Source organism: Pempheris klunzingeri, chromosome 1 (genome assembly GCF_042242105.1).
Source record: "Pempheris klunzingeri isolate RE-2024b chromosome 1, fPemKlu1.hap1, whole genome shotgun sequence".
Classification (NCBI taxonomy): domain Eukaryota; kingdom Metazoa; phylum Chordata; class Actinopteri; order Acropomatiformes; family Pempheridae; genus Pempheris; species Pempheris klunzingeri.
Genome location: NC_092012.1, coordinates 33155371 through 33170955, shown reverse-complemented (window position 1 = coordinate 33170955; position 15585 = coordinate 33155371). Strand labels below are relative to the sequence as shown.

The following is a 15585-nucleotide window of genomic DNA, read 5'->3' as shown; positions in this document are numbered from 1 at the left end:
GAGGTCGCCGGGGTCCTCCTGCTCGTGGCGACGCCCAAGGGCCATCAACGCAGTGGGGGAGCTCGGGTGCCGGTGAGGTCTCACACAGCCTCGCCTCGCTTCATGAAAGCCTAATGAAGTGGGGGGGGGGGTGCTCTGAAACTGGTGCTGTTAGACGCCCACAATCCTGCAGTACGGGAGCACAGAGAGGATGAACACGGCGTGCAGGGGAATTCAAACAGACGCAGCACAGAGCTGAGACAGAGAGGCAGATTATATACTCAACTGTGTGTGATTGGGAGCATTTATTGCTGTTAGAAATGTGATACAAAGTCTTCATCAGTGATTGTTATTAATAAATAAAGTGTGCACAGATCCGACCCCATCCCACTCACAAGCACAAGAGTAAAATCCAACATAGACTGCGCTGCATCCTCTGTGTAGGATGAATGAAAATCTCAAACTGATGTAGGCACTTATCTTTGCATGTAAAAATAAGTCCATATTGTCACATTAACGAAAAATGAGTCAGTCAATATTGTATGCACTAACTGCAACTCTCGATCCATTTTCAAAGGTAAATGTAACTAATAAAATCATGCATTATATTTGCTACTAATGTTCCAAATGTTGACATATGAAAAGCTCAATTTGGAAAAGTACTAACCATTATTGGTTAAAACCACAAAGACCTTGAACTTAAAAACTTAAAGAAAATAATGACGACTTGTGTAATGAAGCAACAACTTTGTTTGTTGTTTCAAAAGGTGCAAAATCCATTTTGGGGTTAAAGTCTGTCAATTGTGTAAAAATATATACACAAATGTTCCACATATATACACATACATTCAGAATGATACAAACTGATATTTCAGCTGGTTTCAAGAGGACAATCTGGGGCCGGGAATATAAAATAAAGCAGCGTCTGATCGATTATCTTAAAGAGTACAACACCTACAAACGGTGGAAACATTATTACAAATTGTTCCAGAAATGCACAGATAGACGGCATAAATAAAGCTGAATGTCTGCAGGGCCTCAGTATGAACGTCTTTGGTTGAAAGGCCTTCAGGTGCTGGTCGATATGAGCTGTGCTGAGCTGTGCGTCGACGCGGACGATTAATATTCGGAACCTACCACACACCCCCAAATCCAACAAAAAGGTGAGAATCTGCAGATCCCTCCGGAAACTGTTTTTAGGTGTGAGGCCCCCAAACAGCAGCATCAGGTCCTGTTAACGTACTGTCCTCCTTCTACGAGACCTTCTTCTTCCTGCTGCCTCTCACCTCACTGTACTGAACCTGCGGGAAATAACAGGCATCTTATTTCAGCTCTTCATTCTGGAGAAACAAGAGCTTTTGCTTTCTTTCTCACCACAAATGCTTGTGCTTTTACTCCATCACTACTGGAGAACAAACGACACTTTCACTGAGGCACTGTATGACCATGATGGCTGTACAGACAGAATAAGAGTGGTCAGCAGAGAGACTAGAGAGAGTCACCGTCACTAAACCCAGAGGCCCAAGGGCATCGGAGAAGGAGAGGGAGGAGGCAAATGGGGTCAAACAGCTTAGAGAGAAAAGGACAGAGACAGAGAGGGTGAGGAGGAGAGACGACCGTGGGTGCAGAGAGCGAGGACAGAGAATAAAGGAAGAGGAGAGGTCAGCACAGAATGGCAGAGGAGACAGGGGAAAAAAGAAAAAGAAGCCTATAGATTCCTTGTGAATAGTATATACTTGAAAAGGTGGTTTGCAGACACGAGGTAGCCATTTTGGAGCATCAGTGCACAATGCTGCGGCATTCACAATGACTTCTCGCTTTGTTTGGAGGAGAGTGGTTATTTTGACCAATAAAGTGTTTCTTCTCCCTTATGTGAGCAGGAGGAGGGACGGTGTGCTGCTGAGTTCAAACAGGAGACACCAGCAGCAGCGTCTCCTGTCTCAGCCTGGGAACCGCCTGCGCTGCAAAGCTGCTAAGCAGCAGACCTCCACCAGGGATGTATCATGATCACAACACAACAGAAATTATACAGGGCTACATAATTATACAGATGAAGCTAATTATACAGACAAGAGTGATGAATGCCTGGGAGTTGTTTTAGTGAAATGCAAAGCTAGCGGGCTCTGGGATTTCGAGCTTCCTGGCCGGCTGATCCAGCGGGGCTTACCTTCTGCACATCTGAAGGCACCCTCGACAGGAAATCAAGCACTTCATTGTTGTCAATGCTGTACGGGTTCCGTAATTTCTTGGTGAATTTATTGATGCCTAAAACAGAAATTCACACCAACATATCATTAACAGTAGTCTCCAGTGGCTGCGCTCTTTGTTTCCACACAAACAAATACCTGCAGAGGAGACTTATGCTGCTGGAGATGCACTGCTTCACTATGTGCCCTCTCTCTCGTTTTACTTTCACTTTTTAGGCTGCATGAGGTTAACTCTTTTTACACACACACAATCATTCATACAATAATCTTTTCTTAAAAGATGCCTGGAATGAAAATGATAAAAAAAAAATAAGGAGAGGAGGGGGAGTCTGCCTATGACAGCATGTTATGGGACATTATGGAATAATCTAACCCTAAAATGGAGGTAAACTGACACAAAAACAGAGAACAGATTAGCCAGCGTTTGAGACTCACCCCATATTAAGACGATGTAGCGCACAGGGATGAAGTATGTAAGGATTGTTACAGTGACAAAGACCAGGACGGCCATGCCAGACAGGAACGGCACCGACCAGTTGAAAGTGCTGAAAATCAGGATCATACACATTTTGCTCCAACATTGATCAGCGACTGGAGATAAAATACAGAGCTAAAATGTGACTGCGTGGTCAGACTTTCTTTAATACTGGGTAATTACAGGACAGCACAATTAAAATAGTATGTTAAAATATTCAGGACCTTCCATGAAAATGTAATAATTACAATCCATGCCTCTAGTAAAATACAAAAACATATTCTGCTCTTTAATTCTTACTTTTTAATCCTCTCCCCAAAACAGGCGATCTCATCCAGCAGGTTTTGAAGGGTGATGATGGTCTCTTGGACCATGTGGATTTTCTCCATCAGCCCCCTTCTCTCCGACTCCTACAGCAGAAAACAGACCAGATGAGACGGAAAGAAGAACTGGAAGACAGAAAGCATTCATACAGTGGACAGTGTGTCTTATTTTGGTGGTTATGTACTGGTGGGGAAAGTAGATCTTTTTCAGCAGCTAATTAGTGAATATTAGAATTCATAGTAGAGATCTAAAAAAATAGAAGACTGTGGTGTGATTAATCTAATACAAAGTTTGTGCTGCTGTGATACCTCGTGAAAGATTATCAGACTCCAATACACATACAAACAATTTACAATGTACTTTTGTTACTTTACATTAATTATTATTTTTTTTTTTTAAAAGGTGTTGATTCTGCTGTGGGCGTGTTCTCACGCGGCGCCGTGTTAACCATCTTATATCGTCCTCGCTATCGTGATAGTGTGTCGCAAAATACTTCCTCGTTAAAGAGTAAACCCTCGTAAATAATAAAAAAAAGTTAAACTGTCATTTATAAATCTTATTAATTTAAGAAGAGCTATTCTGAAATCTAAATTCCTAGACTTTAGTCTGGTTTGTTCCATAAAAAGCCTTAAAAGAACAAAACAGAAAATATCAGACATTCGTCAGCTCAACTCTTTGACAATAAGAGCTTTCACTGCTTCATCTGGTCGGAGGTATCTGAGACATTCTCAAGGCCACAGGTTTGATCCCTGCAACACTATATGAATGTGTGTGTAAGTGAGAAAGACACCGAAACACTGAGACAAACTCATTCAAAGCCACTTTGCCTGAGAACGTCGGCTAAATGTGAATGTAAAGTCAGGAGCTTTGAGAGCAAGCTTGAAAATGGCTTTTTGAAGTGAGAGCTCTTCAGAGAGCGACTGGACTTCACATCACGAGAGACGAGGTACCGTTCTCAGGCTAGTCCTGATCCCTGGAGGGATGGATGGCTTTAAAGTAAACAGGGGAGACCAGACTCTCTGAAGCTCTCTGGAGCGAGAGCCAGACTTCAGACAGAGACACGGCCACATGTCCACATCAAACACAGGGAGACTGAGGGAGGGTTAGAGGACTTAAGAGAGGAGCTGGGATCTGCGAGGGTGGACGGTGGGGGTGGCAGCGGTGGTTATTGGGAGACTGTTTACTAGCCAAAGCCATGGTCTTTGTCACTGTGTGATCTCTGTGATAAATGTTTGCTTCTGCACAGGAACACTGTGAGTGATTGCTGGCTGGATGCCACCCAGACAGTGGGGACGAGCCTGGGAAAAGAGCTGTGGAGGGGATCAAACCTGCGATATTCCAGATGCGCCGAGACCGTCAGTCTAAAAAACCACATGTAAGACAATTTACTTTCGCTGCAGTCAAATATCAATCAAACCTGCTCACTTCAATAAACCACTTCAGCTATTTCAAGTCGTGTTCCCACTGGAACCAGTATGAGAACCACTTTACATCAGGCCATTCAAAACGTCTACAATAAACTGCTGTCATTGTGAGGAAATATTTCATTGCCTAAAAGCATTCTAACACTTTCAACACAAACTTTTGAAATGAGCTTTGAAAAAGCATGTATAAGTGCTGTCATTAGTTCCATATTGATGGTATTATATTATGTACTAAGCTCAGGGACTTTCCCAAATGCAGCAGAACCTTTCCCCCACCCCTCTATTAGCATATGAATGTGTAGTGACATGTGGAAACGGGCTGGTGAGGTCTTCATTAAGCCCAAATGTCTTTTGGTGAGCGCAAGTTTACAATGCATCAGAAGGTTTAGTGCTGAATGAGGAGCTTTACAAGGTAAAATCATAGATCATAGCCAGATACTTCTGTCAACATGTAAAAATAAAGCTAAGTTCTTTTCTTTTCATCAGCATATAGAAATAAAGACGCTTAGTCAACAAAGAACTGCAAAAAGAAAGAGCCACTGCAGCTACATACCTTCTCATCATCCTCATCTTCATCCCCCAAATCCATATTGTCCTAAAAAAAAAACAAAACAAAGAATGGTATTATAGAGGTGAGGCGGTACTGATCTGAAGATTTTCTACATTCTATACTTTGTCTCTTGTTGACACTGGGACTCTGTATTAACTCGTGTGAGCTCACGGGGTCGTCCTCTGACAAAGTGCAGGGATCAGCGGTGACCCTGAGGTCAGCCTCCAGAAACACTCGGCACTGCGGGACAGCTGACTGACCGGCCACGCTGGCTTTTTCCCAACAAGCCAACGCAACTGCAGGTCCGTAACACAATGTGTTAAATCGGCATTTATAAATATTTCTCTGTCAAACAGTGGACCACATGAGTGCTTGTACGAGAAAGGATGCTCTGTATGATATTATCACCCAACGCTGCAGTTTTCCTCGGCTCTACGGAGCATTTTAGCATCTTTCAGCTCATCTCCTCTTAATAAGAAACACCAAACTCAAGCTGTGATTGTTGCCCAATTGTTACTAATATTTAATCTAGAAATCCTAGCATTTTATTCTCCCGTTATGTGATTTCAGTGTCACATGATGAGATAGTGTACATCTGGATCTGTCTACAATATATTTATTAATATGGTTGAAGAGCGGAAATGATCAAATTGTTTGGTGACTGATAAAATAAACCACCAACTATTTTGATAATTGCCAAATCTTTGTTTATCATTGTGAATTTAATATCTTTGTTTTTTGTTGATTTGAGTAGATAAAAAATATATTTGAGGACATCACCGTGGTTCAAGTGACGTTTCTGACATAAGTCATTTAAAAATGCATTAATTAACTGAAAAAATTATTAACAGATGATGAATCAATAGTGAAAATAATCCACTACATGGTTTTAACTTCACTGATTTGACAACATAATAAATGTTGTCTGTGTACATAACTCGCTATAACCTACTGTACAGTTTGTGCTGAACTACCACGACTGTATTCAGTAAATACGGCTGCTACTTCACACCGAGCACAAACAAGATACAACATCCTTCATCCGGTGACACAGTGGGGGAAAAAAACACTGTGAATTGTGACCTTTTCAAGGCAGAGACCTAAAAACTTTTTATTCTAATTTGACCAGTCACAACAAGAAGAGGGCAACAGACCAATTACAGTGAAGAAGAGGCAGAATTCAGGACAATAACTAGGAGCGGACTGGGGGAAAAAACGAAGGCAGTGTCAGTAAGGGACAAAGACTGCAAATTAGCTTGGCCTATAAGGACATGTTGCTTCAGTCTATTCACTGAGTTTTCCACGCTCGAGAATTACATGTTATTTCATTAATATGTATTATGTAGCTTGTTGCTATGGAAACAAACCGTTTTTTTACACATGAGAACAAAATGGTGAAGTAGCTGTTTTTTTTTTTTTTGTTCAACGAGATAGTGAAAGGAGTGCGAACAGGAGCCGGCGGGTCACGGGGCTGGAGGAGAGGAAGATGGACCAGGCTGACGAGGCCGCTCTGGACTCACCAGGTCCTGGCTGACGCGACCGTGGTGGATCTGGAGGTAGTTCCACGAGATGAGCAGGACCAGGAAGAAGGGGAGCATGTAAAACTCCCAGTACCACACCGTCACCACAAACACCTGCAGGCAGACGGCCACAGAGGTCACATATCAGTGAGGGCAGAGACGAGGCAGGTGGGAGGATAAAACAAGCTCTGCATTAAGTTCCACCCAAAGACATTTTCAATAGTTCCTGAATCCCCGCTAGCTGAAGCTTGATCCGATCTGCTATTGACTGCACTGGTCAAGCTGACGAAGGCCGCCCCGCCACTATCAAAGCCTTGCTTCGTAGGTACAGTTATTCTGCATACCGCTCTGCACAGCTGGACTGGCTCCCCCTCCACCCCCTGCATATGCTCTGACATTAACCACGTAAGTCTAATTGCTCTGCCTCTCTCATCTTGTTTACATTAAAGCCGGCCGCACGACTCAGTGCAGCCACAGGAAGCCTGTGTGAATATGTCATTAACATCAGTGATGGCACTTATGATGCACATTCCACCTGTGCGTGGCTCAGGTAAAAAGGATAACAGGAGAAAGAAATGTGGCTTGTGATGTCTCAATTGCACGGCAAAGTGGAACTATAAAATAATCCTGTCAGAGAGGCAGCGCTGGCCAAAATGGCAGCGAGCCACAAGGCGTGGGGAAGGGTTTACAGGTTTTATATGCTAATAAAAATAGAAGTGAACATCTGGTAAAGACATCACTCTCCTCTGAGGCACCAACTGACATAAAAGATGGCAGACCCCCACCCCTCCCCTTTTCCTACCGCCACTGCCACCATCACTACCACCATCAGCTTTAATGTGCAAAAAGCCAAGCATGCTCTTGTCTGTATTATCGCAAGCCAAAACTGGGCCTGGGAGAGGGAGATGAAACCAATTCCTCACTGAAAGGGTTATGTTTTATTAGTGAGGACTTTGTAATGACTGGGACAGCCTGGACATGAGGAAAGCCAAGTCACGCTCCGCTGGAAATGTATACTCGGCCCATAAAGATTGTGATAATTGTAGCCCATTTGAGCTTGAGAGGCATTACACAGTCTTCGACAGCAAAAAGGGCTCTGGAAATACAATCCAGATCAGAGAAAAAAAATGAAAGGCTACCTAATGTTAGGAGGGCTACTGGAGTGGAGGGTAGCACATTTTCACATCGCTGCAGGATTTCCACACTAATGCTCAGGGAAGGGTTTGCACGGCATAGCGGTGATCCGAGAGCACAGAAATCCCTGACATCACTTACTCCATTCATTGTTTTAAAGCAAGACCACGTTACTTCAGCTGAACAGCAGCTCCGCGGGCCACAAGTAACGATTATGAGGAGAACACTAAGGGAGCTCACGTGGAGTCTTAAAGATAGTGAACCATAATATATCAATAACATCAGCAGCTAACAGCCACACCAGGGCTGTGCTCTTTTCTTCTAAACACTAGTTTCTAAATTTCAATGAAACGTGCCTTCAGTTATTCTTAAAATGTAAATGTAAGACCTCTGAGCTCCTGTTATCTGAGTACGAACAACTTAATTATCTTTTTAAAACACTCATACAATCCTTACTTTTTAAAATGTTTCCATTGTTACTAATGGATCCCCAGCAGGGTCTCTGAACTGAAAGACTATGAAGCCTTCTAGATATGTCGTTGTGATGAGAGCACACTGGTGCATGTGCTACGGACATGCCCCAGAAAGAGACTCACTGTTGTGTCGCTCCCATCACATGAATGCCGTTTGTATTCTGTCCAAAACTTTATTCTTTGGGAGGTGTTTTTTAGTGGGTGGTTTAAGGAGTGGACAGCGAATTGTTCTCAGGAGCCTCCTTTTAAGGACGAGGTGATGCGAAGACGCTGCATCAGAAAGAACGTCATGTTGAATGTGAAGCGTGAAAGAAAAGATATTTCTTCAAGTGGGGCATATATATTTATTTTATGAAGTGAAAGGAGGAGGTGAAAGCCCATTGATGACAGGCCATTTTGTATTTTCGGTGACCTGTTTTGTCTTTATTTGGGTGAAAATGGGAAACCAGAGAAGTTCTGTTTGGAAATAGGCTGAATCTTTTTTATCCTGAGTACAGTACTGATAATATCAATTGCAGTAACAATTTGTGATCTATAATAGTTCAATAAGATAACCAGTACATTAAAAGTATACTGCGCTGACTTAAGCGCTCATCGAGCGGCGTCTGACAATCGGCAGATGTTGCAGGTGGTCCGTCACTGTATCCTGTCATGCAGAGAGAAGCTTCGATTCATTATTTTCATGGTGGTTTTAAACAGGAATTCTTCTCACTGAGGCTCCGAAACGCAGAGAGCGTTAGTGTGAAAACATGAGTACAGATGGTACTGTCTTTCAAACACTGAGATGCAGTGGGAGGATGTGTGTGTGTGTGTGTGTGTGTGTGTGTGCTGTGCACTTGTTCATGCTTGCATGATTTGTGTTTGAGTGTGTGTGTGTGTGTGTGTGTGTGTGTGTGTGTGAACTGTCAGGCAAAACAACAATAATATCCCTAATAATTAACACTATAGTGAGCCCATGTGTATTAACTATGGTTTAAATATTTTCATTACAAGCAGCTTCTAATTAAAGTCTGCCGACCCCTGACCCTATCCTGGAGGCCCAAGTGATCCTCGGCTACAAAACCAAAAGCACAACTCAAAGCTAAAGAGGCTTCTGTTCAGATAACAGCTCCGTGGCTCCAGCTCCCATTTTTCACAGCAAATTGAACAAACTGTACTATTGGCTGGTGGACAGTATCTCTTAAGAAAGTCTTGAGATGCTCAGCAAAACTTTAGTGCCATCTACAGGACGTCTGCTGAAAAAACCAAAGGAACTTTCCATGACCTTGATTGCCTGCATAGTTAATGCACAACTTGCTGTATGCCATTTCAATCGAGCTAGATCTGGGAGAGAATAATGTCGAAAAAGACGAGCACCCACTCCGCTTTGCAGTTTAAAGACAATGCTGAGAGGTTCCTCCTGTGTTTTCGGTCTCCACACTTGCCTTACGCTTGTACGCAACAAAGGCAGGAAGGAGCGTAAGCCTTATCTCTGAAGAGCCTTTTAATTGGACTCCTGTCTGCATAATGGGGTCTAAATCAAACCAAGCACAGATTGGACGGAGGGTTAATGAGTTGTCAGGGAAGTAGAACAAAAATAGACTCTATCTCAACTCCACTGGGACTCTACTCTCTCCAGCTGAGGCTTAACTCTGCATCCACGAGACACACAGCACACAGAGCGTCCACTCCAGCACAGAGCCGGGGCCAAGCCTACGTTTCTGCTGAGCCCAACACCGCATTGATTAAGATTCTCGCTGGGAGAGTTCAAATAGGGGCTGGCCAGACTGCGGTTGTCTTCTGCAGCTTGGAGGGAAAACAGAGGGAAATGCAGATAGTGTGTTGATAAGCAGTTAAAGCACTTTACCAGGAAGGCTAGCAGGCTCCTCTGAACGCTCTCCCACTGGAAGCAGCTTTTGATGTACTGCAGAGTCGACATGATAGCCCTGTACAGTGTCTGAACACGCAGCACGTTCCTGGCCAGAACCTGAAAGATTCACATTACAAACACGAGGAACACATAAATACTACAGTGGTTATGTGTAAAATATGAATAAAAGTGCTCTTAATCAAGTGTTTTCATTATGTATAGATTTAATTTTGTAAGACGTTCATTCATACCAAACAGGAAACGTGCGGTCAGCTAGTGAATTAGTGAGAGCAGCTGGTATGTGTTGGAGAGAGCCTTTGTGGTCAGGGGGCAAAAAATCTCAGTAATCTGACCTGATTTTGTCAACCAAGACTTTCAACATTAAAACCTGCACTGTCCTCAGTGTGTAAGCCAATTTTGGCGTTAGTGAGCGAAGTATTGTCTGATAACAATGAGTCTTTGTGGGAAGTACAGACAGTCAGGCACCCTGTCTCGCACCCTGTCTTGCACACTGTATATCAAACTAATGTAGCAGAACAGTGGACAAGAACTCAGTCACAGTTGGGGTCAATTAAAACTCAATTCAACTAATTCAGGCAAAGGAAAATCTTTGTTTTGCAGTCGTTGCTTTTCAGAGAAAAGCGAAAGAAATTAGCAAAAAAAAAAAATAGTTCATGTGCAGTTCATAGTGAGCTAATAGATAATAAACATGCATTTGTACATTTGCACAATTTGTCTTCAACCCATCTTTGTTTCTCTTAGCTCTTATTTCTGTTAGAAAGCAACACAGGGATACTGTCAAAAGTGCAGTGACCTCTGACCCTTGTCCTCCCACTGTTGTTGCTTGTAATGTTTAATGTAATATCAGGGCAACAACCATCTATAATTTTCATTACCAATGAATCCGCCAACTGTTTAAAACCACAATCTCCTAAAAATATACCATGTTCAGGTCCTTTGTTTTGTCAAAACCATCAGTCTAAAAAAAAAAAATCAACTAAAGAATCACAATCTCACATCTCACATTTGAGTTACAAAATATGTTTTGACTCAATGCAACATGTAACTGTGGAATCCTGGACTGCACAGGAGATCAGGGCTGTGCCAAACCTTTTTGGAAAATTTGGGATTATCCTCCATGAACCGTCTCTCCATCGGCTGGAAGGTTCTTATACTTGCTCTGACCTGATGAAAAAAAAAATCCATGAAGCACTGAGAAGCAGACAGAATCAGGCCCACCTCGCCTTCATGTCCTCTTTGCACGCTGAACTTTTACTTACAGGGTTAAAAATAACCTCCAGCTCCAGAGTGATGCTCCCCTTCGACAGCCCACCTAAGTCCTCTTTCTTCAGCGGGAAGGCGATCTGCTGTCCCCTGCGGATCTGCAGGACAGAAAGGGCACCAGGTGCTGAACTCAGCCATGAACCTGACCATCAGTCATGCTGGATTACATCTTAGCAAGCCTTCGACTTGCTGGAGTGTTATCGCCCTCTTCACTTTAATTTAGGCACAGAGTGTAAATAGATTAGTGTATTGTCTGCGTGATGGACTCTTTGTGAGGTAGTGTGTACCGAGAGCAGGGGAATGGCAACTTTTCCCAGGAAGTCTGGCGCCTTGTCTCCATCCTCATCAAAGATAGTCACCACCAGAACATCATGAATGTCTTTGACAGGGCTGCAGAGACAAACAGGGGGGTCAGATACTCCTCACAGACCAGCCCACTCAACAACATTATGTCCCAGTTTTTCAACTTGTTGGCAAACAGCCTACAGCATACAGCATAGATGTGGCTCAGACTGCATACATCATGTAGTTCAGTGGGGAAAAGTGGTTTAAACTGACAATGTGAAGACTTTGTTCCACTCTGGGTAGAGGCTCTTGTAGACTGTGTGGGTCTGTAGTCTGTCGTTGCCCAGCTCCAGCACACAGAAGGGATCACTCTTGCCTGGACAACACAAGAAAAAACACGTTTGCACTGGGCTCCCTCGGTCCCTTTTCATGTAAAGTCAGAACAAAGGACAACACTTGAATCAAAACGTGTGACGTACCGTTTAAATCGGCAGCCAGCAGATCTGCACCCTTGACGACTTTGACTTGAAGGAAACCGACATCACGGAGGTTTTTCAGGGAGCGTTTCAAACTCTGAGGACAGAAGGAAGACGTAAGCATCAGGGTTTGGAAACATTTAAATCAGAAACCACACAGAACTGTACAGTCCTCTGAATCTGTTACTTAAATAATGATTTCCTTTCACATACAGCGTGTAAAGCCGAGTTGTCCTGATACACATAAGCAGATGTTTTCCACCTCAGTGCCAAATAGATGTTGCCACTTTTGACTTACACACCCATCTTAAGCAAGTTTCAAGTCACTACTAATTTATTTCTATATGTTTCTGGTATGAACTGAAACTATATTTCATCTAAAATGGTATGTTATGCTTTAGGAAATGGTTGATGGTAAAATATGCGTGATAACAGTATTTGAGGCAGATTGTGACGAGATATCTCCTCTCTCCACATCATCAAGTACGGTTTACCACAGGGATTCATGTTGGACATGTCTTCCTTTTCCTGTGTATACTTTCTCAGGACATCCTTTGTGTTCATGGCATCTCTTTCCACTGTTCCATCCAGGCTGCTACCTTAAGACCCTCTCACCACATGACCACTTAGCTGATATCCACAACTGGATGTTAAAAACTGCAGCCCAACACTGATTAAGCAGAAATTGTTACTGGTTCTTACCACATTATAAAAGGCAGATACTGCCATCTCTTGGCCCTTTGAAACAGCTTAAATCACCTAAAACTGTCTCAAAACTTTAACCCCTGTTAATTGCCACTTAAATCTAGATATGTTTAATCATCTCCAGATTATAATTAAGTTTGGACTGAACCCTCACTTAATAGTCACTGAGATGACCATACATGAGCTTTTACTCACCTTAATTACCAAATTTGGGATTTACCCAAATTCTCTAGGGCTCAGTTTCTCTGTCTGTCACTGACTGACTTTATATTTTACTACTTTATCTAAAATGTTGATTGATGACAATCAAATAAAAGTGTCAGATAAACTGACACTTGAAGAGGAACGTGTCGGTGGTGAGGAGATGCCACCATACGGTACAGACTGGACAAATACAGCAGAACAGGTACTGACATAGCTGTCCAACTGGTTTTTCTTTTCATGAGGTTCGTCGAGCGGGGCGGCACAGAGGTCAGAGATGGAGACGCCGCTGCATGTGTTCAGTGTAAGCAAGAAGACCAAGCGTCCTCTCCCCTGGTCCAGGGTGTTTGTGAACAGCTGCCTCTGATTGAAAGGGACCCTGGACAGGTCAACTTCACACCTGTACACACAAACACACACAGACAGGCCTTCACGTACTGTACTCTCGTGGAGGAACACACATGCAGGTTCAGTTGTAGTCATGCAAACATAAAACATGCATACATCACACATGTATGGTCAGGAATGTGCACAATACTACGTGCACATTCATATGACGGAGTGTGAATCTACGTACTGCAAAACTGATACTATGGAAAAAGATGAACGTGAAATGAATGCTTTTCCAACATAAAGGTAACATTAAAAAAAGGCAAGTATGCAGTTTTTTTGTTCACAAGCTTCATGTGTGGAGACTGTGCCCATACTGACTCACACTCACACACACACACTCACGTTCCCAAACACTCCTCGGTCCTCCGCCCTTCCTTGGACCACAGCTCCACCTCCAGGATGTCTGTGCTGCCCATGAACTGGTTAAAAGTGAACCTCTCTCTCCACTGAGGGTTGGACACTTTGCATTGATTCTGAATCAGAAATGAAGTTATGACATGAAAAATGAAAAAAAAAAAAAAAAAAAACTTAAAAAGCATGAATTCACATTCAGGTAACAGAGTCAGAAAACATCCATACCCTAATTTCCTGCTAATAATGCTGATTAACTTCTTCTACATGCTGTAAAAAAATGTAGTTTATAGTCATCTGCAGCTCATATTTAGAAAATTTAGCAGTTGTATTAAGTCCAGATTTTTTCCCATCGCACATGAAGGCATAAAGAGTCATTACTGTCACTTTGAACCTGCACATAAAAAAATGAAAAAGCAAAGGAGCAATGCTGCTCATTAGCATGTAGCTTTGATGTGTAATGGGCGATTTTGCAGAATAGCGAGATAATCATCAGTGACAGTAGCCACAGAGCCAGCAGCGCAAGAAAGTGAGCATCACTGCTAGACATCATCCAGCTGCCAGGATGAGTAGTGATTAGAGCTTAGGCATTTCATGTCACACACCAGAAATCCATTTCATCCATTGCTCTTCCCAGAGCTTCTCTTTTACATGATCTGTGATCACATCAGAGATTATAGGGGCATTAGGGCTCTAACATTTGCACTTTGGAACAGATTATTGTATTAATTATAAGCCACCCTTAAGAGGACTGCTTGTCTGCTGTGAAAAATTGGATGTCACGTAATTTCCTGCTCCTAAATTCTGATAAAACTGAGCTGCTGGTCATTGGCGCCGCTCGACGCAGATCACGCAACAGTGACAACAGTCAAGAATCGTGGCGTCACGTTTGTTACAACCCTCTCTTTTGACGGGCACATTAAAGAAACCACCAAGACGGCCTTTCCCACTGATGTAACTGATGCTAAAATTAGGTATTTCTGCCAGTGACTGATGCAGAGACTTGGTTATTATAATGTTTTGTTGTCTGGTCTGCCGTGTGTCGTGTACTAAACGTCTTCAAATGGTTTAGGATGCTGCAGCCAGAGTTTTAACTAAAACTACAACATTTGATCATATTACAGCTTCTCTTCGTCGGCTTCCTCTTCATGTCGGATCAGACTTTAAGGCGTTTCTTACGAGCTTGTCCCTTCATACTGGTCTGATCTCATTCCACTTTGAATTAGTGCTCATGTTTCAATTAGTTTGGGTCCAACACCTGTTACCATTATCCTTCTGATGGCTCTGTCTCAGTCTCTGTGAATCTGTTAACACTCCCATGTTTGTCCTGCTGATGAGAATGAAACCGTAACATTTTTAATAGCTGCACTTCTCTAATCCACTGCTCTGTCTCTGCTCCCACAAGCCTCCAAGCTGTTTGGGTTTCTCTTCTTCTCTAGCTCCCTTTCTCTCTCCAGGTCTTAATGATGGAGAGGAGGTCCTGTGGCTCAGGTCCTATTTGGTGACAGCTGAAGTTGCTCGGTGTCCTGGTGGATCCAAGTTGATCACATATGTTTTATAACCTACATGCACCAGTGATTCTGTCACTGTTGTTTGTCAGTTATACTGTGATGTTGTCTGTTCTGTACACACAACATCTGTTGTTCATGTGCGTCCCGGCAGAGGAATCTCTGCTGTGTTGGTCTTCCTGTTTGGTGCCTCTATTTTTCTCCTGCTCAAAGGGTTTTTTTGGGGAGTGTGTCCTTCTCCAAACGGAGGGTCTAAGAACATCACTGTTCAGACCGTAAAGTCACTTCGGCCAAATTGCGACGTAATTGGCAACAGTCAGGGATAAGTCGACACATGAATTTAGGGGAAGAGAGAAAAGGAGCAGAAGAGGGGGAGCATGAGAATAAGTCGAGACTAGAGAAGGGAGAAGAGGGGGTTTAAGAACAACCAGGACAGACGACAGCGGA

General features: G+C 43.0%; 1 protein-coding gene across 2 annotated transcripts in view; it reads right to left on the bottom strand.

Annotated features, from left to right (window-relative positions):
- Window positions 1–252: 252 nt before the first annotated feature.
- The window catches only part of LOC139216035 (multiple C2 and transmembrane domain-containing protein 2-like), a 33630-nt gene continuing 18297 nt past the window's right edge, over window positions 253–15585 (bottom strand). For both annotated transcript variants that reach the window (XM_070847120.1, XM_070847178.1), the window contains 14 exons: window positions 13622–13752; window positions 13100–13286; window positions 11984–12077; window positions 11778–11880; window positions 11507–11609; window positions 11216–11317; window positions 11046–11120; window positions 9933–10052; window positions 6480–6593; window positions 4963–5004; window positions 2962–3071; window positions 2622–2731; window positions 2147–2244; window positions 253–1280 (listed from right to left, as the gene is read on the bottom strand). In XM_070847120.1, coding sequence (XP_070703221.1) covers window positions 1233–1280; window positions 2147–2244; window positions 2622–2731; window positions 2962–3071; window positions 4963–5004; window positions 6480–6593; window positions 9933–10052; window positions 11046–11120; window positions 11216–11317; window positions 11507–11609; window positions 11778–11880; window positions 11984–12077; window positions 13100–13286; window positions 13622–13752 — 1437 coding nt within the window. In that variant the 3' untranslated portion in view covers window positions 253–1232. The remainder of the gene's footprint in view (window positions 1281–2146; window positions 2245–2621; window positions 2732–2961; window positions 3072–4962; window positions 5005–6479; window positions 6594–9932; window positions 10053–11045; window positions 11121–11215; window positions 11318–11506; window positions 11610–11777; window positions 11881–11983; window positions 12078–13099; window positions 13287–13621; window positions 13753–15585) is intronic.